The 27,728-nt window shown below is 50.4% G+C and overlaps 9 protein-coding genes across 9 annotated transcripts; 8 read left to right on the top strand and 1 right to left on the bottom strand.

Moving 5' to 3' along the window:
- Positions 1-396: 396 nt before the first annotated feature.
- Positions 397-635, top strand: An16g02050 (hypothetical protein; the record flags this gene model as incomplete). The annotated part of the gene is made up of 2 exons (XM_059744960.1): positions 397-414; positions 516-635. The coding sequence occupies 2 exons, from the start codon at positions 397-399 to the stop codon at positions 633-635; spliced, it is 138 nt and encodes a 45-aa protein (XP_059606748.1).
- Positions 636-2,413: 1,778 nt separating this feature from the next.
- On the bottom strand, positions 2,414-4,844 carry An16g02040 (uncharacterized protein; the record flags this gene model as incomplete). The annotated part of the gene is made up of 5 exons (XM_001397480.3): positions 2,414-3,380; positions 3,430-3,702; positions 3,754-3,962; positions 4,017-4,282; positions 4,340-4,844. The coding sequence occupies 5 exons, from the start codon at positions 4,842-4,844 to the stop codon at positions 2,414-2,416; spliced, it is 2,220 nt and encodes a 739-aa protein (XP_001397517.3).
- Positions 4,845-8,725: 3,881 nt separating this feature from the next.
- On the top strand, positions 8,726-9,428 carry An16g02030 (hypothetical protein; the record flags this gene model as incomplete). The annotated part of the gene is made up of 2 exons (XM_059744958.1): positions 8,726-8,966; positions 9,004-9,428. The coding sequence occupies 2 exons, from the start codon at positions 8,726-8,728 to the stop codon at positions 9,426-9,428; spliced, it is 666 nt and encodes a 221-aa protein (XP_059606747.1).
- Positions 9,429-10,907: 1,479 nt separating this feature from the next.
- Positions 10,908-13,320, top strand: An16g02020 (uncharacterized protein; the record flags this gene model as incomplete). The annotated part of the gene is made up of 9 exons (XM_059744957.1): positions 10,908-11,246; positions 11,299-11,395; positions 11,446-11,469; positions 11,516-11,905; positions 11,966-12,018; positions 12,047-12,224; positions 12,285-12,557; positions 12,631-12,872; positions 12,940-13,320. The coding sequence occupies 9 exons, from the start codon at positions 10,908-10,910 to the stop codon at positions 13,318-13,320; spliced, it is 1,977 nt and encodes a 658-aa protein (XP_059606746.1).
- A 677-nt stretch (positions 13,321-13,997) lies between these two features.
- On the top strand, positions 13,998-18,526 carry An16g02010 (uncharacterized protein; the record flags this gene model as incomplete). Its single annotated transcript, XM_059744956.1, has 2 exons — positions 13,998-17,998; positions 18,058-18,526. The coding sequence occupies 2 exons, from the start codon at positions 13,998-14,000 to the stop codon at positions 18,524-18,526; spliced, it is 4,470 nt and encodes a 1,489-aa protein (XP_059606745.1).
- Positions 18,527-19,845: 1,319 nt separating this feature from the next.
- On the top strand, positions 19,846-22,445 carry An16g02000 (uncharacterized protein; the record flags this gene model as incomplete). The annotated part of the gene is made up of 17 exons (XM_059744955.1): positions 19,846-19,886; positions 19,971-20,004; positions 20,105-20,174; positions 20,292-20,364; positions 20,413-20,441; positions 20,606-20,628; positions 20,676-20,747; positions 20,800-20,914; positions 20,968-21,046; positions 21,098-21,132; positions 21,183-21,211; positions 21,264-21,369; positions 21,419-21,620; positions 21,668-21,874; positions 21,930-22,077; positions 22,134-22,212; positions 22,282-22,445. The coding sequence occupies 17 exons, from the start codon at positions 19,846-19,848 to the stop codon at positions 22,443-22,445; spliced, it is 1,506 nt and encodes a 501-aa protein (XP_059606744.1).
- A 540-nt stretch (positions 22,446-22,985) lies between these two features.
- An16g01990 (uncharacterized protein) lies at positions 22,986-24,371 on the top strand (the record flags this gene model as incomplete). Its single annotated transcript, XM_001397475.1, has 4 exons — positions 22,986-23,186; positions 23,234-23,379; positions 23,433-23,560; positions 23,617-24,371. The coding sequence occupies 4 exons, from the start codon at positions 22,986-22,988 to the stop codon at positions 24,369-24,371; spliced, it is 1,230 nt and encodes a 409-aa protein (XP_001397512.1).
- A 570-nt stretch (positions 24,372-24,941) lies between these two features.
- Positions 24,942-26,263, top strand: An16g01980 (uncharacterized protein; the record flags this gene model as incomplete). Its single annotated transcript, XM_059744954.1, has 2 exons — positions 24,942-25,669; positions 25,729-26,263. The coding sequence occupies 2 exons, from the start codon at positions 24,942-24,944 to the stop codon at positions 26,261-26,263; spliced, it is 1,263 nt and encodes a 420-aa protein (XP_059606743.1).
- A 390-nt stretch (positions 26,264-26,653) lies between these two features.
- Positions 26,654-27,493, top strand: An16g01970 (uncharacterized protein; the record flags this gene model as incomplete). The annotated part of the gene is made up of 1 exon (XM_059744953.1): positions 26,654-27,493. A coding segment is annotated over one exon (840 nt), but the record flags the coding sequence as incomplete, so codon positions are not given.
- Between the last annotated feature and the right edge of the window lie 235 nt (positions 27,494-27,728).

Here is a 27,728-nt window from a genome sequence, read left to right as displayed (position 1 = left end):
AACTCTTCTCTTAAGGAAAGTCTTCCCATCATCGAGAACATCGCCTCAAACAGTGGGCAAGATATCAAGCAAGAAGCTTCGCGTACTGGTGTCGAACAATATTGACTTCAACCCAAGCCAAATGATTCAGCAAGTCTTGTCACTGTTCCGTCAAAGTATGGAAAACCTCGCCAACCAAAGGACATCTTACGTTCTGCGTTTTAGGGCTAGCACGCAGTAGATGGGTTCAAATCATTGATCCATGTGGGAAATGTTTCAACTCAAAGTCATAGGGACATCTCTACCATTGAAAGGTAGCTGTCAGGGTATTGCACGCTCATCATCTTTTTTATCTTCGCTCCCCTTTCGTTCACATATATCATTATAAAAAGATTACCGCTCCTTTCCTTGCTCATAATGGAAAATCCCACTCAGGTATGTTCTGCCCATTAGTGAGAAGACCTACATTATAATATATGATATTAACGTTGGCGCCTCAAATAGATCATCCATAAGGCTGTATTTCTGGCCGGCAGCTTCTCCGGGGCTGGTCCCCGCAAAAAGGTAATCCCGTGGAGAAGAAAAAGCTCAAAAAGGAGGATAAAGGCATCCTGAAGGTGTCACGTGGAAACATCCTGGAAGATTCCCTTAAATGAGGAAGGTCATGGCATTATTCGTGAAGTTACTTGGGCCCACTGTGGCCGAAAGAGACGGATTACTTGACTCGATTTATCACTGACTACTCTCAATATCCAAACACCTGGTCGAAGCTAGCAACCATCCAATAGAGCACACAAATATGAACTCTGATGGGCGAGCGTCAAATGCAGTACCTAGCGATGCATATCTGTGCTTAATTCATTTCAAATCGAATACAATCGCGAACTACATCATTCATGAACCGTCAGACGCACAAAACCCCCCCCTAAGCAGAGTAGATCCACGGATTGAAGTGCTCCCTACACCTTCTTAAATTGGCAGAAAAGGTGATTGGCACCGCCCTCTTCGGGACAAAGATTCAGCAGATCAAGAGAAGAAGAGAGGAATCGGACTCCGTCAGGTGCAGGAGTTAATGCAACTTGGCGAAATCGGCGGTAGGAGAAAGTGTTCCAGCTGACCCGAGGAACGCGTGTGACTAATAACAGAAAGGCAGAAAAAGAAGCGAGAACAAGCTCGGCCAAAAGACGTGCATAAGAGGGACTGGAAGAGAAACCGAGAGAGCCCGAGCCCGAGCCCGGCATGCCTGGAGCCATGGGAGGAAGAAGCTCTGAGCGCAGCTAAGAAGATTGTGCTAAGCTGGGAAAGCAGCAGTTTCAATATCCTTGAACCCTTCTAGCGGTTCGTCAAGATTACCATAGGCTTGCTTGCTGGCCACACCGAAGACCGTTGAGCAGATCAAAGCTATGGTCATCGAGGGTAGTACTGAGGATGGAGATATCATGCCAAGGGCAAGACGAAATGAGAGGAGGGGAGTGATAAGACTCCTCAGACAGAAATGAGGATAATGCAGACCGACGGCTAACAAGTCGGATGGACAACAAACCTGACCGACAAACTCGGTAGTGACTTGATGATCTATCAAGGATTTGAACCCATATTCTTCAAATCAGAGATGGGCCGCGCACTTTGGAAATACACGACCACTAAGGGTCAAACAATTGCCGAGAAAAGCATACAACCCTTGCCCCCAGTACGCGGACCATGAGACCAGTTTGAAGCTTGTGAGGTATACGTTCGTTGAACACTACGATGAACTGATCCAAGCCGAACGAGTTGGAGGGAGGTGGTTTGGTCGACGGAGGTGCTGTATCTATCTTGTATACCTCATAGAATGCATGTTTACATGATATGAATCATCCATATGTGTTGTGTTAGGTCGTATGCGTACATTATACCGACGCGCGGCTCGCAGAGACCGCTCGAGCGAATCAGGTAGGGCTAAGCGTCTCAGTGCGTAGACTATGTTCAATGATGATGGGCCTACAATGCAGCATGGAAAGCCATTTTCGCAGTGGATACTTTGAATGGAGATAACATTTGAAATGAGTAGCTCATGAAAATGAAAATAAGATTCGCTTCGTCCAAAGTCCCATGACCTGTAGCTCGGCCTGCACTGTGCCGCCACCAAGCCACAGGCAAAGAATGAATGGTCCAATCGTGAGAAAAAAAGGATGTTGCGCTTCTGAAGGCTCTCGACTATGGTCGTGACTAGTGAGAGGGCAATCTATCCTCAGGTGATACATACAACTCGAATGATAGAAGTGTAATAAACATAGGCTACTACTGCAGCCTTTGGGTAAAGAGCGGCCATTCTTTTGATAAATTTGAGATCCCAGTCCTTAAATCCGCTAGAGAAACAACGCCAATTGAAACGAGTGTCCGAAAACAAATCCAACAGAGGCTCGACATTTCATTTGCAGCATTAGTGAGCTACCTAGAACGGTGGCATCTGCGTTTGGTTGAACATGTACATGCTTTCATCGGGGAAGTTGTTGTTGTTGCCGGTGGCAGTACTGTCGAAGAGCATGCTGTTCATGATAGAGTCATCGTAAAAGGCTCCAATGGAGCTAAAGTCCATCTGTCCAGGCTGGTACATATGCTCACCGTACCCGAAGGAGGCGTCCTCGAAGAAGTCAGTCGTCCCGTTGAGAGGGGCAAAGTCATTGTCGGTGTACAAGACACAGTCTTCGTGCTTCAGCTGGGAGTACGGGTCCTGGAGCGGTAGCATCGGGTTCTGGGAATAGTTGTTGACAAACCCCGGGGATTGAAGAGGGCCCGTTGCCGGCGTGCTGAGCTGAGCGGGACTGACTTGGGGTGGGCTCATTTGAACCGAGCTGCCCTGATCCGGGCTCATCTGAAGGGAGAGCATCTCGGCGGGGCTGGCACGGTCGGGGGTCATTTGGAGCGGACTCATATGGTCCGGACTCAGTTGAAGTGGGCTCATATGGTCGGCATTCATCTGCAGCAAACTAACCTGGTCCGGAGTCATCTGCAGAGTGCTGAGCTGATCCGAAGCCATTTGAAGGGAAGCCAACTGAGCGGGAGCCAGCTGAACAGGGCTGACTTGGTCAGGGCTCATGTGCAGTGGGCTCGAGTGAGCCGTGCTCTCTTCAGCTGGACTGGCGCGAGCCGAAGTAGCCCGTCGCTTAGCATTGCGTCCGTTGTTCTTGGCACGCACATAGTTCCAACCGTGGGCCTTCTCCATGTGCTGCTTGCAGTTGCTCTCTCTCTTCGACTTGTATGCGCAGCCGTTGAATGTGCAGGCATACATGCGGGGTGTTGTCGAATGACGATCGTTGACGTGACGCTCGTTCTCCTTCTCGGTAGGCCATCCAAGCTCGTGGTACTTGCATCCTTCGAAGGGGCACTTGAATGGACGGGAGTGCGTCTTCTCGTGTTTCCTGTAGAATCGTTAGCAGCCATGAAAGTTGGATCTGAACAAATACTCACGTCAAATCACAAGGTCTCTGGAAGATCTTGTCACAGTGAGAGCACTTCGTGTTGATGTTCATGGGAGGAGCGTTCTTCTTGCGGCGAGCCATAGACCGCCTGGCTCCCTCGTCCGCTTCATTCAGACTAAGTGTACGCTTCACCAAGGGAGGAGCGTGGGCATCATAAGCCTCGCCAGTCTGCATCGAGACCGCCTGGCCTTCCTTTTGTGCGACAAGCTCAAGAGGACGTCCAGTTTGGCTCATGCCGCCCTCCAGGGTCAGCTTGAGCTCACTGAGATGGTCAGTTTCTGGTCCTTGCCCATTGTCAAAGGGGTAAACATACGATGCCTCCTTCTTGTTCTTGCGAGCCTCATCACGCATGGCCTTAAAACGGTGGACCTGGGCAGTGAGGTCCAAGAAGTACGAGTTGCTGTAGCTCTTATCCGTGGGAATGCACAGATCCCGAGGATCCAGGTGAGTGTAGGTCTCACTCAGACACAAGATGGTAGAACTACAGAACTGGTAGTAAGAGCCAACCTCCGCTTCCACGTCCTGCAGTTTTGTTAGTCGCACACAAATTTAAGCTCACGTTAAAATTGTACTTACAGCAGCTCCGTGGAGAAGAGACTTCTCGAGATCACGAAGAGTGCCAATCTGCTTCTTCTCGATCTGCTCGCGAGCGCTTTCGACGAGGTGATGGAAGGGCTTGCAAAGCTCCTGTCCGAGTAGAGGGGTGAGGATTCGCTTTTCAATCTCCTGGCTGGCGCCAAGGCTAAGATTCTGCTTTGAAGCAGAATCAGGCTCAACTGCCATCAACGAGCTAGTAATAGCCGACTGTGTGCGCGTGACTGTCTTTGAGCGGCTTTCTTTGGCTGCGGGCAGAATTAGATAAAACTGCATGCCAGGAGTCTGTAGTTTTAATAGCTCACCTTGGCGTGCGGACGCGGTCTCACAGCTGCTGATTGATGTTCCAAGACCACTGTCAGAAGGGTGGCAGTGCACCTTTCTGACCTTCGTCTGCGAATCCTTCCTCGAGGAGCCTCTGCGTAGATCGTAATGGAAGGAGTCTCCTTTGCCGGATTGTGAGCGCTCGAAATGGATCTCTAGATAGCCCCTGGGAACTGGCAGGCCGTCATGCTCTTTTCGAGGCGCCGAGTCACTTGAATCCAGGTCGAAGCGGCTCAAGAGCTTGTTCATACGCTGCTGACCGGCGAGAATGGCCTGAAGAGCGGCAGGAGAGGTCGAGGAGCGACGAGGTGAACAGGCTAGGTCCGCTAGGGGGTCCTCATCATCGGACGAAGAGGGGCTTTTCGAGTGAAATGTTTGATGCTTCTTCAACTGATAGCGCGATCGTGATGCATGAACGTCGGCCGTGGAGGCGAGTGATGGAGGTCGTGCGACGTGGCGTCCCCGGCGGGGGTTTTGAGACTTCATGGCGTCTGGATTGCGAATGGTATTCATGGTGGGCGAGTAGCGGAGTAGTGGTCCCAAGGCACGTTACTGAGTATGGCGCACCCCTATTGCCGCGGTGACTCACTTGTCCGGTATGTTTGCGGACAGAAACTGGGAAGGTCGATGAATGTACACTGTCGATGCGGCTCTAATGACGTACGGTGCTGGCGATGGGCTGATTCAAAAAGACAAAAGGTCAGTTGCTTTCTGCACCGTCCAGGAGCATGGAAAGGGGGTATATGATGGGAGCTGGGGTTGAAAGTCGGAGAAACTCACTAGGACCGGGGCTCAAGGGGCTTCGTTCTGACCAAAGGTGGTATCTCGAGGATCGAACGCTCACGGTGAAGGGAGAAGGGGGTTGACGGGAGGCCCCGGGCGGCTTATGGTGAAAGCAATCAACAACCCCTTACGATGGAACCTAGCAACGAGAATGGATCTGGGCTTATGAATGGCCTAAAATGGACGCTATACGGGAGGGTTGGGGGGAGATGAATGAATAATGAATACGGATAGCGGAGATAATAGAACGTGGAAGGAAAAGGATGGGGTCAAGTATGGATCATGGCACTTGGAAGGTAAGGGAGACTGAGGCTGTTCATCCGGGCTGAGTCGTCTTCGATGTCTGCCTGATAGACGAGTTGCGCTAGCCTACTCTAGGGATAGTCTGGACGTAATATAGCCTCCCATTGGATGGACCATTTCGCATTGCCCCATCGGGGACAGTTCTCTGTCGGCTGCCAAGACGGTAATCTCTTTACACTCTTTGCGCCTGAGCTTGGTGTGTAAGTTACCGACGGATGGTAATACATCCGTGGTCGGGGCCGTTATCTCCCGTTCTCCGCTTCATCCGGGCCCCGCCCTCACCAGGGCTGACCAGTCAGAGCACAGCGTACCCTCACTGGGAGTGGGGGCTCATACCGGGACTGCCGAAAATAGAGACCAACGGGGTCGACGGAACTAACAGCATCCATACTTCGCTCCAGAACCTCGGAGGAACTTTGGGCAATTTAAACTTTGTTCTTTGACCTTGCTGTCCTTTTCGTTTGGGGTCTTGAAGTCGCATGGTTGGTACTCTGGAGGATGGGTGATGTCTGTTCGGATTTTGGAACACGACTCGACCTTGCTTCCGCACAAAAAAACAAGTCGATTTATCACACCTGCAACAGATGTACCTCAGCAGGAGCACTTTCTTTACGACTACTAGTAATCGCGCAAACTTTCATCCGCCAACATAATACTCCGCTGAGAACCAATCAGAATCTCCAGTCTCCGCTTACTGCCATCATATGATACTTGCTAGAACCACTGCCCGCCTCAGGGAATAAGTACTCAACGACTACGAATTACCTACCTACTTGAGAAACCGACCATCTAGAGGCCAAGAAAGAGACAACACCAACATGGCCGAGCTTTGCACTGACCTTTGCCCTGGAGGACCGAACGCTGATGCCATTGGATCTGCCTCTTATGACAGGCTGATCTTTTCTGAGCCAATCCCCAATCGCCTCGTAGCCACCCACGTAGCCTGATTCGAATCTGATGCACCAAAATTCTCGCAAGCCTCAGCATTCGTGGATTCTTGTGTTTTCCCTACTGACTATGGAGTACATTGGAGTTAATGAGCCTCATCGTTATGACGATGAGGTGCATGGCATCCCCCTTAACTACCAACAACATTTCACTGATTGGAAGGTCTCCGACCGCTTGCAGCAGGGCAACAGCCAATGATAATATTCAGAGTGGCTTTCCTATCTGTTCCGCTGACGCGCGGGAGTCAATCTCTTCTCTCGCCCTACATGGTCTGTCGCTGGCTGGATTACTTGTGTGACAGGCCTCCTCTTTTCTTTTTTCTTTTTTTTTTTTTTTTTTCCCCTCATGTTTTTTTTCACTCCCCGACCGGGACGTCCTTCAATACGAGGCTAGCTCAAATCTCGGTAATCCGAAGTGAGACATTATCTAACTAGGGAGGACAGACCATTAGAAGGAAGGACCATTAGAACAAAAGTGGGGTTGCTTCAGGAGCCCAGTGACCTGAAAGCTGTTTTGGTCTAACTGTGTAGTCTAACTGAAGTGGTTCATGTCACGGCTTCTTGATGTCTGCTGCGCCACAATCAAGACCAAGGTATGAGGCCCCAAAACCTGTCATGTTCTCTGCTATTTCCCTCTTATGGCCAAGAGTGTATCGAACGCTGCAACACTAAACTTATTGCGGAATGGGCTTCTCTCCAGCCGTTTCTATATATTATCTCGTGCTCTTGCCGCCATCGAAGGCAGCACAATTTTGATGGGACATGGACGGGATCCCCCTGTCGGCCGTTGAGAGTTGACACTCCATCGAACACTCACTAATTGCAGGTACTATACATAGCAGACTGTCCTGACTGTAGTCGGAGCTTTTTTTAGCCTGCTCATCAATTGGCCTGTCTGGTGGTTTATCTGGTGATCTTTTCACCACTTTGGGCTCATTGCAGTCCGTGTCAAATATCTCGCGTTAGGGTGCAGGAAGATCCTTCTTTGACCTGAATGGTTGCATCTCCAGCCATCTGCTCACTGGTGAGACGTGGCTTGTCTCGTGGTAATCAACAGGTACCAGAAATATCTTTGCCTATCACTCCCTGGGCCACTCCCCTCACTAAGCAGGTCCATTCATCTCTGTATGACGCGCTTTCTTATCTAAGACCACCTACGTACACCCAAGGGGTCGGTTGTTCCTGAATATTTAACCCCAATGAAAATAATCAGGGGTTCATGATCCTGTGAATAGGGCCAGAATGAATGCAGAAGGGGCTGAATGGGAGAGATGGAACATATCATGTTTTGAAATCCTTAGGATTTGGATTCAGGCGGAAATTAAACGTGTTGGACCGCCGATACCTTTCACATTTGTTCGCCTGTTTACCGGAAAAGGCACCATGTCTAATTCCGTAAATTATTGTCAATATGCGACTTTATCGTCGGCGAATGCCATGGTAATGTGAAGCTTTTTCAATATACCCACTTAACCATCGAGATACTAGTCCAAATTCACTCTAGATATCCTCCCACAAACCTAGGGTCCTCATAGTTTGTCTTGGTTCGACACGATCTACGAACTTCAAGGAGAGCATACATGATTACGCCGTATCATTCTTGGTCAGCTTCATAGAAAAGAAGCAACGGTACTTTCCTACCCGCTATGGTTTCCAAGCATACCCGCTGACCCCTCCTGAGACGTGTGCACCATACAGTAAAAGCCCACTCAGACCTACACAAAACCCAGGAACTTGCATCTGATGGCCGTGGGTGAATTCCCCCCTCTCTCGTGGAAGCTCGAGCTATCAGGGGGTTGTCTCGGGGCTAAGTCGGACACTAGGGAAATTTGACTCTGCGCTACTATCCTAGGAGCTTCCCTGAAAAAGGCTTGCGAAAACTTTGACAGCACACTTGCTGCAAAGGGAAGGGTAAATGATCGTCGCTTATTTTTCCATTGGCATGATTTGGGTATCGACTGATGTTCGTTTACTAATTGAAAAGAGCTAACTAATTCAGATCGGCATTGAATAGGGCAGTAACTAGCACGGGTACGTTTCTATGAGGTTTTTCTGATCACAAAGGAGCGACATCTGTGTTAGCCAAGCCAGCTACTGCAAGACCCAGTGCTGGGGAGAGAAAAGGAGGTTAAAGCGGTCCGTTCTGGATCCGAAGATGTAACCTATGAATAGGTGGCTGATAACGCAGTGGTCTACAGTAGGTAATCACACGATGGCCCGGCCTGGACGGAGGGAGGATGCTCTTTTTGCTTCTTCGATGCTGTCGCCGACACTCCCACCAATTGCGATCTAGAAAGACAATTCCAACCAGAACTGTGGCGACGGACATTCCTCATGGACCTCAATGGGACAGCATGTAAAATGTACAGCCGGTATCGCGAGGCTCAATCCGGTCGCATATGCTGTCTCGAATATGAGGCTCTAACGCTGCTGTGTGCTTCGAAGACAGGGCGAGTATCCTCCAAGTCGATCTTGGAATGTAGCCGCATAGCTGTACCACTTCTGACCGAGCCTAAGCGAGTCTTGCTTCGAAATCTAGGGGCAACCAATAACCTGCGTGGTGCTGGTCAGTTCCGTATGTCGGTTACACAGTAAATGTCGGTCAGTCCTAGGGGTGGCTGGTTCTTCGTATCAATCGACGCGTATCGGGCAAATGAGCCATCAACAATACGTGCATTCTTCCTTCAGTCTCAAGGGCACACCCGGAGCAATGGGTCGATTGTGGATATGGTCGCACGGATCGCACAAGAATGACCCGGCTACCAGTCGTGCGGCTCCTGGTTTCCAGGGTCATCCTATCTCGAAACACGGGTTTCAGCTGTCCACTGGCCTTTCAGATTTTACTTTTGGAGGCCGCGCAAGAACTATAGTAACAACGAGGTTGCTTCATATGTCAGAGGGCGAGGGGTCTCTTTGCAACCCGCATACGCAAACATCCGCCTACCGATCGATTGAGAGTTCAAAAATTGTTGATAAACTCCGACTGGGTGGAATTGTGAAACATCGGCTAACACCTTTTGTCGCATATTTCTGGTGACTATAGGATCCGCCGGACGGACATGATTTATCATATGCTAAATCACATGTCTCCTAATGAGAGTACTTGAGTAGAGCACAACAACATAGTACATATCTGGCCATATGGGAGTAAATTGAAAGCCTAATCTTCGTTATGTTTGCATGAGCAGTGTGTTAGAGATACAGCTGGGGACGATAAACCTCATTTCATGCGCTGCATAATTCATTTTGATCTTATGCTATAAGAAAGACTGTTATGCCATTAAAGGGTTCAACAAACTCCCGTATTTGCTAAAAAAAAAAAAAAAAAAAAAAAAAAAAAAAAAAAAAGCCCCATGACAGCTTATTCGATATATAAGTGCTTGTCAAGGCGGATATTAATATCCGGGTCATGCATGGTGATATCGGAGGACCGGGATACATAATATGCACTTCGTATCTATCTTAGATCGTCTAACCTAGTGGATTGGCCAGTAACCCGTCTAGGCAGTGGCATTCAATGCCATAAAAGCGTTCATTGGATAGGGACGCTTTGAGCTTGCGAAGTTCAGCGGCAGATGATCATAAAGTTCGTTGATATATCAACGGGGCTGCTCGCTTGCCGCTTACTACGAAGTGAGAAGCCGACGGGACAGCTACTAAACCATCCCAATCATTTATGATGACAGTCAGGGCATAAGAAGTGTATTTGTATTTGCTTTATTCGGAGGCTGGTCACGCTGACTAGATTCAGCAGTCCCCGATACGAACGCCATCAACTTCTGATGTACATTGCTTGGCCGTCATGACTGGAGTCATTCATCCAGAAGTAACTCACTTATCGCTGTTGGCTCGTAGGCATGTCTCGGACATTACTTTGGGTTCAATGACTTGATCTATGGGTATTTTCAAACTCAATTCAGCCTCAATGGCGTATGCGTGCCCTGTCTGACCATAGTGAGCCCGAGAGGGTCTTTTAAGGCTGCCTGAGACTTTCGTATTCTACGTTCCTTAGCACGCCTGTGTCTTATTCTTGAACAGAAGCACACCATTGATCTTATACTGGCATATCTCGAACCTTCTCAGGGATTAGGATCCATACGTGTCGAGCTGAAGAACTAGGATCAGAGATTCAGTGCTAGCCAGCAGTTCGGCACATAACAAATCTGGCAGCACCGACACATGATGCCATAAGATCCATTGGATAGTATACTGCCATATCCGGCCTCGCTTGTTTTGTTAGACGCAAGCCACGGCAATGTTCCAGGGAACGTCTCTTCGAGCATCCAAATAATCTCCTAGCTTAGTGGCCCGAGCCCGTATGAACAAGCAAAGTTTCTCGTTAACGGTCTGCCTCGTTGTCAAGGATCATCGAGGCAGCATGATACCAGCCCAGCCTGGACAAGGACATATTACACTGTTTGCTTTTCTCATATAACAGACACAATCCTTCTGTGGTGAGCAACTCCACATCGAAAGTGGTATGCCTTGAAGTCCTTAAGCTAGACTGCTGTTCATAATGACTCTACAAACCTACCTTATCGCTATTATCACTTACTTCGGATTTTCATCCTTTCATGCATCTCAACAACCCTCACTGCAATACCCACTGCAGTTGGATGATGCAGATCTCACACCTCCTGCTCCCAAAGACCTCTCTTTCATACCCCCTGGTGCTGCGGAAGAGACCATAGGCGAGCCTTTTAGGTGTCAGTATCCTTCCATGGCAGCCGAGTATATCTACAATGCTAAGCCGGAGAATCGGAGTGTTTGGCTTAAACATCGGACCAATCTGTCCCTGGACTTTGACATAAACACGGACTATGAAACGAGATGGCCTGTTGGTATTGAGCGCAAGGTATGTTGACCTTGCTGATCTGAAGGATATTGCCAAGATTTACCAGGTCTAGTACATCCTCACGGTGGGTGAAAGATCGTTGAATCTGGACGGAATTGAGTTCCCCTATGCCAAGGTCTTTAATAATAGCTATCCTGGGCCATGGATCCGTGAGTGCCGCCTTATCAATAACTTGTCAGACTATTGCTCAAAAAACTAGAGGCATGCTGGGGAGACAGGATTAGTAAGTAGTGTGCATAGCTTGTCTTTGCTCACACTAACGGCACCAGATATCACCGTCAAAAACAATCTCAGGAAAAATGGAACCGCAATCCACATGCATGGACTTCGAATGCTAAGCAATGGCCTCATGGATGGTGTGCCTGGGGTAACTCAGTGCCCCATTGCCCCAGGAGACACCTTCAGCTATGTATTCAATACAACGCAGTATGGTACAACATGGTACCATAGTCACTATAGTCTTCAGTACTCTGATGGCGTGTTGGGGCCATTGACCATCCATGGACCAACATCGGCAAACTTTGACAAGGCCATTGACCCAATCATCTTCACGGATCACAATCACCAGAGCGCTTTCCAGTTATACTACCAAGAACAGTTTGCGAATAACTCGACCCGAGTCCCACCGAAACAGACGAGTATCCTGCTCAATGGACATGGTATGTCAGGGGAACTTTATTTTCCTTTGGCACAGCGTATTATGAATTAACAAATAATAGGGAGCTATGCTGGCTCTTTCCCGGAAAGGCGATACCATAAGAGGGTTCAAGCGGTAGATAATGATCTTGTTCGGCTTATAGCAATCCGTCTATCGGCAACTGACTGATAGTCAGGGCAAAAAATACATCCTCAGGCTTATCAATGGGTCAACCGATACCACCTTTATATTCAGCATTGACGGACACAACCTCACGGTGGTCGGCATGGATCTGGTGCCGGTCCAACCCTACACGACAGACCATATATACGTTGGGATAGGTATGTTCCTCCCAATTACAACTTCAATCAGAGCCGCCCGCACATTCTAACCGAGCCCAGGCCAGAGATACCATATCCTTCTCGAAACAAAAACCGACTTTAGTGATTCCATGAACATGGCCTACTGGATCCGAACCGACCCTGCTACTGGGTGCCACAACTTCGAAACCTTCCCAGACACCAGACAGGGTATCCTCTGGTACGGAGGCGGCTCACATCCACCGATTCCGACGACAAATGCACACCAATACAACAACACCTGCAGTGATATGCTAGATTTGGTGCCGGTCGTCCCTTGGACCATTGATGAGCCACCCCCCCATCATCCCAATGGTTCGATATACCATGGCGCAGTCGCCTATTGAGACATTGAGCGTTACCATCGGCCAATGGAATCTCTCAGCAGTGGGAGACGAACCAGAGGCGACTGTCAACTTTTGGCAGTTCCTGAACGATACTCTGTGGGTGAACTACGCGGAGCCAACTGTCAACCATCTTGATCCTCCATATAACAGTAGTGCTGTCATCTATTTGGCTGCTGAAGCTCAACCCGCGCAGATCACATGGAACTACATGCTGATCATCGGGGGTAACATCGTCGCTTCACCCCCAGTAACTGGAGGCAATCTGGCTCCCAACGCACATCCAGTGAGTAATATGCTCCACCCCTCCCGTCCCTCAAGATCCAGGTCACAGCATCTCCTAACTCCTTAAGATCCACCTCCACGGCCACGACTTCGCCGTCCTACAATACTCCACCGACAAGTACAACAGCAGCGAAGACCTAGACCTGAATCTGGAGAACCCACACCGTCGTGATGCTGTCCTTCTCCCGCAGAATGGGTTTATTGTAATCGCATTCAAGACCGACAATCCAGGCTCCTGGACCCTACATTGTCACATTGCATGGCATGCTTCTGCGGGCTTGGCTTTCCAGGTCCTGGAAGAGCAGCCGGCTTTCAAGGCGGGCATTGAAGACTCCACCGTTGCGAGAAATCAATTGGATAGGACGTGTCAGAATTGGGATGTTTGGTTTGCGAATGCTTCAAATCATTGGAACCCGAATGGGAGGTTTCAGGATGATTCGGGGATTTGAGGTTTGTATCTGGGACAGTCTGTTGGGTTGGATTCTGTCAGTTCTGTTGTCAGAGTTCTGCTTACAGTAGTACTAGTATCTGACACTAGCATTACTGAGTAGCGTTTCTGTTCTTGAGTACTATTGGAGTACGGCGGAAGGCGGCGTGAGATTTATATTCAGTCATCACAAACCGAATTTGCCAGACTGCTAGACTTTATTACTACTCGTACTGGCTATTTCCGGAAGAGAGCGTGTACAATAGAAGAATAGATTGAAATTCAATGCTACCACACCCAAACCCAGGAATGTGGAAAACACACCATGTGTCAAGAGTGGATCAGGGAGGAAGACCCCAAAGTTGGGGAAAGATGGACGATCTTGTGAACCTCGGCATCGGGAAGGGGCAGAAACGAGGGCGGGCGGTGCCGAGCAACAGGAGCAGCAGCTGCGGCCTCGTCGTTCTCCCCGGACTGTGTCGCGACTCTCCGCTTCTCTCTTCCTCTGCACTAGTCCCCTCCGTGACTTTCTCTTCCATTTCCTTCCATTCTGTTGAGTCGCTACTAGGCGAGGAATGTGACCACTTCTTCATTCTCTGTGTGGCAATTCCCCGTTTCCCCCTCACCTTATCTTGTGTCGCGGAAAGACACCCATCACTCCCCGCCCAAGCACACGGCAATTGACCAGCGCCTCCGATCATGGACCTTGAACACCGTGACCTCAACAATTCAGATCAGCCCAGGCGGCGGAGACGGAATGCAGTGAGACGACGGATGCGCAACCGGGCACCCATCTCTGCCCGCCTCTCGCTCGATCCCCAGCTCCGCGGGAATGTCGGGGTTGTGTCCGAGGATCTGGCCGGCGACCTCTTCCACAACTCCACTATCGGTAAGGGAAACATGACCGCACGAGGGTTGTACTACACCGCTGACTTGGAACTCACCGGCATTGTAGAAGGAATTGGAAAGGAAACGGACATCCACTACATCGCCATCTCGCCGTACCTAGCGGGCTCCAACGCGGTTGAGGATCTAGCCTGGACTATCATCCCCGTTCGGCCGCAGTCTAAAGAACGCTCTTCCCAGTCGCCGCTCCCTCATAACACTGTCCTCTTTCCACACTCGGCGACTTCTCTGCAGCCATTTACCGATGCTTTGAGCAAGCTTGATCCCACCCGTCATACCCTCCAAGCACAACGTCCCATTGAGATCCAGCTGTTGGATGTTGCGCCTCTACCTTTGGACACCATCTACGTGACTGTGGAGCGGAATCTTCTTCGCAACCACGACGATGTGCAGAATAAGTTCGGTGGAGGTTTCACACCTAGTCAGAATGGACCTAATGGGCATTGGGCAAAGGGAGGGAAAGGTGGTCTCGATGCCAAGAAGCAGTCGAAGAAGGTGGCCGCGGAGACAGATGACAGGCTGACGGCTGCTGTACGGCATGCTTTGGGAGCCGAGAAGGTGGTGCATACTGGCGATGTACTGCCCCTTCCACTGCCACCCCATCCCATCACCTATGCTCCGTCTCCGCCCGCGCGCAGCTCATACTGCGAGCCGGTTTCTCAGGGCCTGCTGATGCCGACCACCAAAGTGGTTTTGATTCAGGCACGGCCACAGGGCCATCGGTCTCAGCGAAGCTTACGATCGAGCTCGGGTCTCTTGAAGCAAGTCGCGCAAGACGAGGCCGATGACACGTCCAACGAACAGTTCTACTCCGCCGCGGAAGATAAGCCGGTGGAGAGCAGCACAGAGGTTGAGGCTACATCGACGGCGGACGAGTCAGAGACGGAAGGGTCAGGAAATGCAAGCGACACATCGGACGACTCTCTGGACGACATGATCTCTCTTGCTGCTCCTGAGCTACCTCAACCGCCATCTGGTGTCATGTCCGCGATGACTGCTGCCACACCCCGGGCAGGTGGTCGCCGTGGAGACGGTACACATACTCCTGGCTCCGTGGCGTCTAACTTCACCTCCACGACCATGCGTCCTGGGAAAACGAACGGTGGGAAAGTTTTCAAGGCAGAAGGTCTGCTTCGGAGGGTATCGAGCGACCTTCTCCACCCCAGGCCACGGGAAGATGATGATACCGAATTCTTCATCTTTGTGGATATTAGTACACTTGCGAAGATTGGCTGTTTCTCAGGAGACTGGGTCAGGATTGAGGCCACCGAAGAGCCGCAGCTGAACATGTTCGCCTCTATCAAGCTCGGAAGCTTCAACGAACAAGAGGAGGACTCTGGAAATTGGCGTGCTGCTAAGATATACGGACTCCCAGGCCTCCCATCGGCTAAGCCTCGGTATTCGATTAACCAGTCTGGCGAGCGACGGTCGAGCATCTCCCAGCGTGCGCCAACGCGCTTGACTCCTTCCGTCTTCGTCCCGCCTCTGCTCTTGAACAACCTTGAGAACCCGAAATATCTACGTATTTCCCCGATCACCTTTGCTGGGGCTAATGGAGTCAGACCTGGTCTCCTGCACCAGGTGAAATCCAGTGTCGTGCGGAGCCCACCTTTGGCGAAGGAAGTAACTTTGCTTAAAGTGTCTACTCCGCTGTCTATGGACCGTGTTCTCCAACCGGCCCTGTTTGCTGGACTCAAGCAATATTTTGAATCGAAGCGACGACTACTCAAGGGTGGTGATCTTGTGGGAATCAGCGTGGACGAGGGACTCGGTCGAGCTGTCTTCCCTGTAACAACGGGTGGTGACACTGGTGCTCAAGATGATGATCTGACTAATCGTCTGGGCCAGGTTACTGATACTAACAACACTGCATCCAAGAAAGTGGGCGTCGCCTGGTTCCGTGTTGGGCAGGTCATCCCTAGCACGTCCAGTGAACAGGATGGGTCCGAGAATCAGTGGGGAGGTGTCGCTGTTATCGACTCAGCTACTACCAGAATGGTGCAGGCGGGTAGTGATGTCAGCAGGGTACCAGGCACTATCAACAACGGATGGGAATACTGGCTTGGAGTCAAGACAGTTCCACGGGCCGCCAACGACGCTCCGACTCCGCATGGTCTTATCACAGAAACTCCACAGTCGTTCATTCCCCCGTTGCAGCAGCGCATTCGAGACCTGATGGCAGTGGCAACCAGCCCCCGTGCAATCCAGCTCGGCATGAAGCCTGTTGTCATTCTGATCAGGTCTCAACAGAGGCATATCGGCAAGGCAACTATCGCAAACCGGGCTTGTGCTGACATTGGTCTTCATACATTCCCCATCGATGCATACGACATTTTGACCGAAGGTGGTGCGAATGGAGGTGACGTGAAGACCGAAGCATATTTGAAGGCCAGAGCAGAGCGCGCTTTCCACTGTGGGCCGGAATGTACGGCTCTTCTGATCAAGCATATTGAAGTCTTGACTGCAGACCGTATTATCTCGGCGATGGCTGATATTGTGGCGGATGCGCGAGTCGTGATCGCGACCACCACGGATGTCGAACAGATCCCCGAAGGCATTCGTAGCATGTTTACGCATGAGTTTGAGATGACTGCCCCGGAGGAAAAAGAACGTGAGGGGATTCTGCGCAACGCAGTCACCGAGCGTGGCATCAAAATATCGCCGGATGTTGACCTGTCCACTGTGGCGCTGAAGACTGCTGCTCTCGTTGCGGGAGACTTGGTGGATGTTGTTGAGCGAGCCTCAGCCGCAAGGACGGCGCGCCTCGAGAAGTTGGCAGAACTGGCAAGCAAGAATGCTGGCCAGGCTGTTAGCCTCAGAGATGTGCTGGTCTCCGGTGGGGACGCAGCACGAGGAGTTACGAAGGTTGACTTCGATGCTGCAGTTGATGCCGCCAGAAAGAACTTTGCTGATTCTATCGGTGCACCGAAGATTCCCAATGTCAGCTGGGACGACGTGGGTGGTTTGACCAACGTCAAGGATGCTTTGATTGAAACCATTCAGCTACCGCTCGAGCGACCTGAGCTGTTCGCCAAAGGCATGAAGAAGCGAAGTGGTATCTTATTCTACGGACCTCCAGGTACTGGAAAGACATTGCTCGCCAAGGCTATCGCCACCGAGTTCTCTTTGAACTTCTTCTCCGTTAAGGGACCGGAGCTTCTTAACATGTACATTGGAGAGTCTGAAGCGAACGTACGTCGAGTTTTCCAGCGGGCTCGGGATGCCCGGCCTTGTGTCGTTTTCTTCGACGAATTGGACTCGGTCGCACCCAAGCGCGGCAACCAAGGAGATAGTGGCGGTGTCATGGACCGCATTGTCAGTCAACTACTCGCGGAGCTTGATGGTATGAATGGAGGCGAGGAAAACAGCGGTGGCGTCTTTGTCATTGGTGCTACCAACCGGCCCGACCTCCTTGACACAGCACTTCTCCGTCCTGGTCGGTTCGATAAGATGCTTTATCTTGGTGTCTCCGATACTCATGAGAAGCAATCTACTATTCTAGAGGCTCTGACGAGGAAATTCACACTGTCGCCGGATTTGTCGCTCCGCAGAGTCGCCGACCGGCTGCCTCTGACCTACACGGGTGCAGATTTGTACGCCTTGTGCTCGGATGCTATGCTCAAGGCCATTACGCGCAAGGCTACGGCTGTTGACGAAAAGATCAAGCAACTACCTGGAGAGCCGGTCAGCACGGCGTACTTCTTCGACCATTTGGCAACGCCGGAGGATGTCGCGGTGATGGTCACGGAGGATGACTTCAAGGAAGCACAGGATGAGCTGGTTCCTAGTGTTAGGTAAGTTACCGCCACTGATCCCTTTATCTTCATGCTTTGCAGCTCTAACAGCGGTGCAGTGCCAAGGAACTGGAACATTTCGAGCGGATCCGACAGACGTTCGAATCGGTTGATAAGCAGAAGCAGGAGTCGGGCAATTCCGCGCCCCAAACTATTGAAGAAGTGCTGGAGGCACTCAAAGCCGGTGACCAACTGGAGTTCAGTATGGACGGGCCCACCACCAACGGAGACTCGCATGCCCACGACTCCGGAAAGGGTAAAGGCAAGCAAGTTCCCAGTGGCCAGTCGACTAGTGGAAAGGGCAAGGGGAAGAGTCCTGCAGGAACAGGCGGCAAGTCGAAGAACAAGCTCGTGGCGATGCCGAACGGCGACTCGGATTCGTCTTTGGACGGACCTACAGCCGACCGGGGCGCGGTGCGAGGCTACGAGGATGTTGGTGAGGATGATGAGGATGGAGTGGCCAACGGCGGTGATGAAGACTACATCATCCGTACTGACCATTTGGCGCAGGATGGGGTGTCCAAATGATGAGGAAGAAGATCTGGACGATTGATTCCTAGTGCCACCAGGTGACCTGCATTATGCGTCATAATATGCGGCCATCTGGAGGGCTGGTGTACATACTATACATATATCATAGCTGTTATGACTGCATATCATGTGAGAAGAGATTATGATGTTATTGTACCATTCATGCTACTATCCAATTAATTATATCTTTCCAGAATGCAGGCAGAAACTGCATGCAGCCCGTGTGCTTCATAACGTCGGGATCCGAATGCGTTAACCCGAATAGGTTTAGGGGGGACCTTGTATTCCAGTTAGCGATGGGTATTAGTTTGCTGTCAAGGGAAGATAATCAGCTAATATCTTGGGTATAAAGGAGAAAATATGGGGATGGGACTTATCTTCTTATCGGTTCCTGATAAAAGATCGGTTGACTCCCGTGAGTCAATGGCTGCCCTAATAATCAGTGTTGCCACATTCTCATCATGGGGCATAATAACTATGAGATATCTAAACCTGATGCGGGAGCTTATCTCTGCTGGAATCGGAGCACGTCTTTTGCCATCCATGTTTCACCGGCCAAATAAGCTTCGTCTCCGTCACCCAAACCCGGTTAGACTCCGGCCTTCTCCAGCAGCCCATCCTCCACCATCTCGAATCTGACTGGCGGTCGGCGTTTCGACTTCGGCGCCGTGCACGAATCAACTTGAGTCGCACCCAGGGGGTTCTTATCAATTCAGTCCCATGGTGGGTTGAGAAGCAAGTAAGGCTGGAACTGACTGGTAGTTCTCTGCAGTGAACGTTGTACCTGTTTGATATTACCCCATATCCATTAGGTAACAGTCGACGGAGCATCTCCGCCACTGCGATTCCCTCCCCGCAATTTCGCCGTTCCTCGACCAGCCAGAGCTGCCCTTGGCTTCCCATACCTCGGGGCTCATTGTTGCTCCCTCCCAGATTGAGCTGCGATAATCCCGGTGGATAATGGATGGGATGGCATTCATCGTAATGACGGGCTTGGGCGTGGAAGCCTTGTTCCGTGACCACCCCTCCCTCCCTTCCTCCCATTTCCGCTGTCGCCGTTCATCCTCACTGGGCTGACGTGCTCTCCTTCTCTCTTATTTTCCCACGGAATTCCCTACATTCTCTCTCTTTATTCATCATTACCCTTCCTCCTCCTCCCTCCCTCCTTCTTCTTCTTTCCTCCCTCCCCTTAATCCTCTCTCTTGGACTCTCCCTTGAACCTGTCTAGTTTCCCTGGTGGCACATACTCGACAATTGATACACCCTGTCCCACCATGAAAGACTTTCGGGGAGATGATGACGCCCAGTTGGCGGCCATGGGCCACAAGGCCGAACTGAACCGCAATTTCTCAATGCTGTATGTTGCCTCTCCCATGCTGCTGTTGCTGCTGATCTACCTTTCACGTGGACCACTACTGACGGATGGTTGTGGTTGATGCAGGTCAATGTTGGGTTTAGCGTTTGCCATTCTAAATGTATGTCGGCAAATCAACGCCTCCGCTTGATGTCGATAAGAGACCGTCTCTGGTACTAGGCCACACCAGGAAGTTGGTAGCTAATTAAGTCTGCACGCAGTCATGGACCGCTCTGTCCGCCAGTTTATCTCTCAGTCTGCCGTCTGGTGGCTGCGTTAGTGTCATCTGGGGTAAGTCATTGGTGCTTTGGGTTCATCCCTGCTTCTACTCTGCAAGGCGGATATGTTTCTTGCTTTGATCGTGTCGGTAGTAGGTGAGATCCTTCTGCTAACTCCTGTTTTCTCTAGGGTTGATCACGGCTGGTGTCTGTAATCTTTGCATGTCGGCTTCCCTTGCCGAGTTCTTGTCGGCCTATCCTACGTAGGTGCTTCTGGTTGTGCTTCTTGGGCTTTGGACTAATTTGGCTAGTGCTGGTGGACAATACCATTGGGTTGCAGGTGAGTATTCTTGATTTATACTCCATGACTATTTCGGTACGGTGCTGACTATTCTTCCTCTACAGTTAGTAGGTTTTCCATAACCTGTTCGATATCACTTCCTTGCTGACGATAGATGAAAGTTTCCTGGGAAAGATGGATGCCCCTTCTCTCGTGGATTACAGGATGGGCGAACGTGACTGGCTGGGTATGTGTACAAGACTTATTTGTGCATGCAGCTGCTAATTCTTACAGGTTGCCTTGACTGCAACTGGTGGTCTTCTCGGAAGTGAATTGATCTTGGGTGTCATCTCGTTGATGCATCCCGTAAGTCCTTTGCTGGCTTTTAGACCCGAACACTTTACTCACAGCCCAACAGTCATATGTGTCGCAACGCTGGCATCAGTTCCTCATCTACATCGCCTATAACGTTATTGCATTCCTCATCAATGCCTTCATGGGCTCACTCCTTCCCAAGGTTACTAAGGGTGCCTGTAAGTAGAATTGTCCGTCTGGGGATATCGATCTAAAGCTGACGTGTCTCTAGTTATCTGGTCCCTTACCGGGTTCACTATAATCTGCATCACCCTGCTGGCATGCTCGTCGCCCAACTACAACTCTGGCGAGTGAGTAATGCCGTTAGCTGACTTCCATTGGACGTGTTGCTGACTCAATAGGTTCGTCTTCGGAGAATTCATCAACGAAACAGGATGTAAGGCAGACCACACCCCTTTCTGATCGGCCAATGCTAACATTTCTTAGGGCCTGATGGACTTGCTTGGCTGCTCGGAGTATGTTTCACTACCTAAATTCTGTGTGAAGATTGTTACTCATACCATCTAGCTCCTTCAAGGAGGACTGGGTCTCACAGGCTTTGTAAGTCTTCCGAGCTCTACTATGCATCCTGGTACTAACCGCTATAAGGACGGTGTCGCGCACATGATCGAAGGTAAATCTGCCAAATACTACCGGCCTCGTCGCATACTAAACATGCATAGAAATTCCAAACCCCTCGGTGGTTGGGCCCAAGATCATGATCGGTTGCGTCGGTATTGGAACCTTTACTGGCACAATCTTCCTGATCGTTCTCCTCTTTGTGGCTGGAAACATCTACGAAGATATCAACTCCGCGGCTACGCCTTTGCTGCAAATTTTCGTGAATGCAACGAAAAACAACGCCGGTGCTATTTGCCTTCTCGTGTAAGTTGTTCCTAAGATTTCGGTCCGCATTTACTGACATGCTTAAGCTTCCCTCTCGTGTGTGTTCTCTTTGCCGCTATCACGATCATGACGACCAGTAGTCGTATGATCTACGCCTTTGCAAGAGATGGCGGTCTCCCCGCTTCTCCTTTCTTCAGCAAGGTGCACACCAAGCTTGAGGTTCCTCTGAATGCTTTGTACCTTACCAACATCCTCGTCATCATTTTCGGGTGTATTTTCCTTGGCTCGTCAAGGTACGTAAACTACAAAAAGGCAATAATACATCTTGCGGTATGCTAACCTTAACAGTGCATTCAACGCTATTGTATCTGCATCGGTGGTCATGCTTGATATAGCGTACGGCATCCCTATCGCAGTGAACTGCATTCGCGGGCGGAAGATGCTACCGGAGAGGTCCTTTGTTTTGCCCAACGTTGTGGGCTGGATTGCAAACTTGGTACGTCTCACTTGGTGACTACGCATGCACAGAATTCTTACATGTTTCCTGAATAGATCTCGCTAGCCTACGTTTCTCTCACGACCGTACTTTTCCTCTTCCCTCCTGACTATCCTGCAACTGGAAGCAACATGAGTAAGTTGTTTTTCATCCGGCATCCACTTTACGAAGTTGCTAACGTGTCTACTCTAGACTACTGTGTAGCCGTGTTTGGCATCGTTTTCCTGGTGTCGATTTTCCAATGGTTTGTGGACGGACGTAAGAACTTCACCGGGCCGCGGATGGATGTAGATATCATCAGTGGCCAGGTAGCCCCCGGTGATGGCGGAGAAGAAGTTGTGGTGCCTAGCAACTTTCATGAGAAATAAGGGAGCATATGGGCGAAACTGATGAACAATGGCCCGAGCACAGGTGCTCAGGCATTTCTGGAACCTTTTTTGTATATAACACGGCGTCATGGAGCATACTAGAGTTTAGCCTGAATAGTCATTCACTCGATTCACTGGTGGCAGCCATCTCCGGTGAATGCAGCATGAATTGCGTCATATCCAGAGGCGGGAGATGGGCCGATCCCAACAACTCCAGATAACCGCTCCTCTTTTCCCCACACTTCGGCTCACCTGCTCTTTGTTGACCTCGTGCACGCCTCGTGCTTCTCTTCACGCGATTATCAGAGCTGATCTGAAGTTGATAAGACCGATAAGGCTGCTACTCTGCCGATCTTCACGGTTTTGAAGCGTGCATCTACTTGTCAAGTCGTTCATCGAGTTGTCTCTCGGCGCCCTCGAAAACCGCCCGATCTCAACGCCAAGACCGGCCGCTCCAACGGCTCGTCAACAGATCGGGTCGCCCGTGCCTAGCGATTAAGCTGTCGTTAGTCCCTAGTCTCCGTCTCGACCAGAGTAACCATGTTCTCCTTTCTACCTCAGATCAGCAAGTTGCTGCCCTTCGGGGACCGCGTGCTATTCGCGCTGCCTCCTGTGAAGATCCAGGAAATTGATACAGCCCATGAGAAGCCCGCGCGCGCGCTGAAACATCTGCTGAAATTGAATCATGCGAACCATGCCATATTGTACAATGATCGAAAATTTCATAATCATGCCCCGCATGTAAGTTGACTCCCATTTACTGGTTTGAATGCTGCTAATATGCATAGATTCTGAGCTCCTCTTTCATGCAAGGTGCTGATGCAGATGACTTGCATCGTGTATATGAGGCGGAATCTACGCATCTGGAACCTTGGACTGATGCTCCTGGGGAAATCAGTGATTTTGATTGGAGAGATTTTCTGGGTTGCAGAGAGTATGGCTCATTCACAGTTTCATTAATAAATGCAGCTACTAATGTTAAATTAGGTATCAACGTGCCTTTGTGGACTTCTTTGAAGATGAACTCGTCCGCCAGTCCTACGATTGGAAGCAAGTCGTCAACGAGTATCTGTTCTCTGGAAAAGAGCCGATCTTCAACTCTCTCATCGCTGATCGTACGTTGAACAAGCAAGCATCCCAATCAAAACATCTCCCTAACCAACCCACACAGTCGGCCATCCCCTAATCCACATGGCATACGCCTTCGAATTCGCCAGCCGCGAAGTAGCAATGGAGGCTCTAGCCATGACTTCCACCTGCTACAGCGCGATCCACAAATATCTGGATGATCCATCCTACGCCCAGGCCGAATCATCCTACCAGTCGACCTCCCTCTTCGACATCCTCAACAAAGTCCGCCTCGACAAACAGTTCAACGGCCTCTTCGGCACCCCCGGCGGCAACAACATGGACATCATCTTCCGCGACTGCGAAGCCGCTCTCCTCAACCACTGGAACGCCTGGAAAATCCAGGACCCCGTCGCCCAGTTCCGCGAGAGCCAGGAAGTCGCTGTCGCTATCCTGACTGGCACCCACTCAGATCGCACTAGCGAACAATACGACTTCTTCTTCGTCCACATCCTGACTACCAGCCACGCTGTCCGCATCTTACTGCCCCTCATCCCTCCCCAGTTCCAGCTGTCTCTGGTCAGACAGTGGTGGCTCATGACGCTGTGCGTTTACATTGCTCAGCTTCGTCCGCAGATCGACCTCGACCGTATTCGCAAGTATGAGCTCGGTGGACGCGATTGGAATTGGACTGCTAAGAGGGCGGTCAAGAGTGAGCATTCGACTGATGCGCATTATGTTAAGGCGCTGCGCGCGTATAAGGAGTGTGCGGCTACGTGGGGCGATGCGGATGAGTTTTATCTGAAGGCGGCGGTGAGGTTTGGGGAGGAGTTCAATTGTTGGGGTGGGTTCGTCTGATTTGGTTGTTTTGTGGGCGAATGAAGGAAAATTTGATAGTTATTGGAGGTTGATATCTCTCTGCTCTTTTGTACTTTGAAAATGTGCATTAATGAATAGGTTTTGTGCAGAGTAATGAAATGGAAGATCATTTTAATTAGCCTTGCTTTGTTTTCACTTCATTGTAGTTATTTATTACCGGCACTTCAACGCTCAAAGTAGTAATAACCACAGTTAGGGCTGAGATGTAATGAAGGTCACTCATTCCTCTAATTTGGCGTAGGAAAGTATATCCCGGGGTCACCTACCACATTGGTTCAGGTAGAGCCCAGTATGGAGCATGTCGTCGTAGGGCGCAGTGAGGCCTTTGGACATTTCATTGGCGAGTGCCAGTAGGTACACCATCAAAATGGCCTATCGCGTCAGCCACTAGGCTCTTCCAGCGTTAATGCTTTCTAACCCTTGTCCCTGCTTGATTTATATACAAGAATCTATAAAAAGCCTTCTGAACCAACCTGTATCTTCGTCAAATACCACAGAAAGCCCATCTCTTCTACCAGTACTAGCACAATCTCAACCAAGCTCATCATCATGCCCCATCCCACCCAGCCCGATATCCAATATTTTCCTGACTACGAGAAGTACACATCCCGCACCCAACGACGTCAAGCCACAGAAGATCTTCCCACCACCCTACCAGTCGGATTCCCCACCGAACTCAAGTCATCTCTCGTATGGCACGGAAAGGACATCAACAACTCAACCGACTGGATCTTCCATCTCAACGAAGCTCAGCTTGACGAGATAAACACCGCCTTGAAGTCCTTCCAGTCCCTCAACCTCCCCCTAGGCCACATCAACCAAGTCACCTTCCCTCTGCCCAACCTCAAAACCCACCTACGAAGCCTATCCAAAGACCTCCACACAGGTCGAGGCTTCTTCATCCTCCGCGGCCTCAACGTAGACAGATATACCCGCGAAGAGAACATCATCATCTATTGCGGCGTCTCTGCCTACGTGGCTAACCTCCGTGGCCGCCAGCAGGACCCGCACTTCACGAACGGCAAGTCCTTGGTGATTTCGCATATCAAGGATCTAACGCGCACTAAAGATGCTGCGGATGTAGGGGCCCCGTCCAATACGGCTGATAAACAGGTTTTTCATACTGATGGCGGCGATATCATCTCCTTGATTTGCCTTAACCCGTCGGTCCAGGGCGGCGAGAGCTATATCGCTAGTAGTTGGCTGATCTATAATATCCTGGCAAGGGAGCGTCCGGATTTGATTCATACTCTGTCGGAGGATTGGCCGTTTGATGGGTAAGACCTTCCCTTCTAGTGTCGCATAATTGAACCAATACATTGATGTATATAACCAGCTTCGGCAACAAAACCCGCCCCTACACCCTCCGTCCCCTCCTCTTTCACCAGCCCGCCACAGCATCCACCCCGGACCGCGTCATCATGCAATACGCCCGTCGCTACTTCACCGGTTTTCAGGCTCAACCTCGCTCACCGGACATTCCTCCTATCACTGAAGCCCAGGCTGAAGCTCTCGATGCGCTTCATTTCCTGGCTGAGGAGAATAGCGCTACACTAGACTTTCAAAAGGGTGATATCCAGTATATTAATAACCATAGTATCTTTCATGCGCGGAATGGGTTCGTGGATGAGCCTGGGAATGAGTATGTTTATTTCCTGTTCCCCAGCTTGACTGCTTGGTTGGGTTCGTTTGCTAAGATGTATCGTGAATGCAGGCGACATTTGATCCGGTTATGGCTGCGCGACGAAGAGTATGGCTGGGAGACTCCGGAAATGCTAAGGCCACGTTGGGAACATGTTTATAAAGACGTGAGGGAAGAGGACCAGGTGTTTCCTTTGGAGCCGAATGTTCATAAGTCGTTGGGGTCGTGAGTATACACTAAGGATCAAGGCGTGAAATGATTACATTCAATCATGGCTGGAATGAAACCACTGTAGTTATTCCTGACTTTACTATGCGCTTCAGCTGGGATAGACCATTAGTTCCTTTTTCCAGCAAATTATCATTTCTGCAGTTACTATCGCATCGGTGACCCTGAATGTTAAAGATGTAGTTCCCTTTCTGCCTAAGGCAAGATATAGTGGAGCACTCACGTGAGCGCGCGTTTTGTTTGTCTCCTTTGCATCCCCACCTCCGCGGTCCTCTTTGTCTTTCCCTCCGAATATCCTCCCTCAGCCAGACAACCAAATAACCAACACTGAGAATATCCATGCTCGCCAGACAAATAACTACTAACACAGCCATAGAGAGACAAACTAACGATGTCACAATCCCTACAAGATGAATCACAAACCAACCCAACAACACCCCTTCACCTCCACGCCGAACTCCTCCCCAACATCCGCCAACTAACCCTCTACATCTCAGTCCCCCCAAAGACCCCCCGGTCTAACCTCCAAATCACCCTCTCAGACTCGCGGCGCGCAGTTACTGTAACATCATCCCTACCCAACACCAACCAAGATGACCCCACCTCAACCTCAGAAACCATCAAACTCCCCGCGCGCGTCAGCGAATCATCCCGTCGCATCCTCCAACAACGACCACCCTCCACACAAGGCGAAAGCGAATACTCCTTCCGCATGCAAGTAGACGATAATGACACGTCCCTGCACAAGGACGAAACCACCCTAAATGACGGGTTTATTCCCTGGACAGCGACAGACATGTCCGCGCATACACGCCTGCGGTGCGTCAAGTGCCATAACCCCATAATGGAGGGTGGTAAAGTGTGGAAAGACCTTCCTAGTGGGAACTGGGCTGAGATGATGGATTTCTGGCATTGTCATAAGCCGGATCCACCGGAGGAGGAGCGGAATAAAGAGGGGGAGGATCCCAATGCGGTGGTGAAGGGGTATGGGGCGGGCAATCAGCTTGTTGCGGTGGAGGGGACGGTGTTGGTGGATGTGACGAGTTTTTTGGTGAAGGGGGTGGATTGTTTGGGTGTCGATCAGGTAAGGAATATCTATATTGATGTGTTTTTCTGGGTTGCATTGCTTGTGGAGTGTTGGGTTTGTAATAGAGGGGTGGGGTGGGGTGTATGGGCAACAAGAAGGAGACCTTTTCAGTCAATGATGAGGCCTTCGATACAATTGCCCTATAACTATAGAGTCTTGATCGGTCTGTATGGCCCGGCATGAACGAGTGCAGTGGCTTGTGTTTGGGTAGCTGTGGGATAAGATATCCTCTCTCGCAGATGGATTTCATCCGATAGTCGTCTCAGCCATGAGTCAGTGTAGCTTGGATGCTCTGGTGCTGTGATTGAGACTGCGCCTCGCTATTTCTCCGTTGTCTTGGTCCAGAGTGATGGAGTCGACGCGATTATGCAGAGGTACA

Source organism: Aspergillus niger, assembly GCF_000002855.4.
Source record: "Aspergillus niger supercontig An16".
Taxonomy (NCBI): domain Eukaryota; kingdom Fungi; phylum Ascomycota; class Eurotiomycetes; order Eurotiales; family Aspergillaceae; genus Aspergillus; species Aspergillus niger.
Note: the sequence above shows the minus strand (reverse complement) of the source record. Positions and strands in the feature narration are given on the sequence as shown.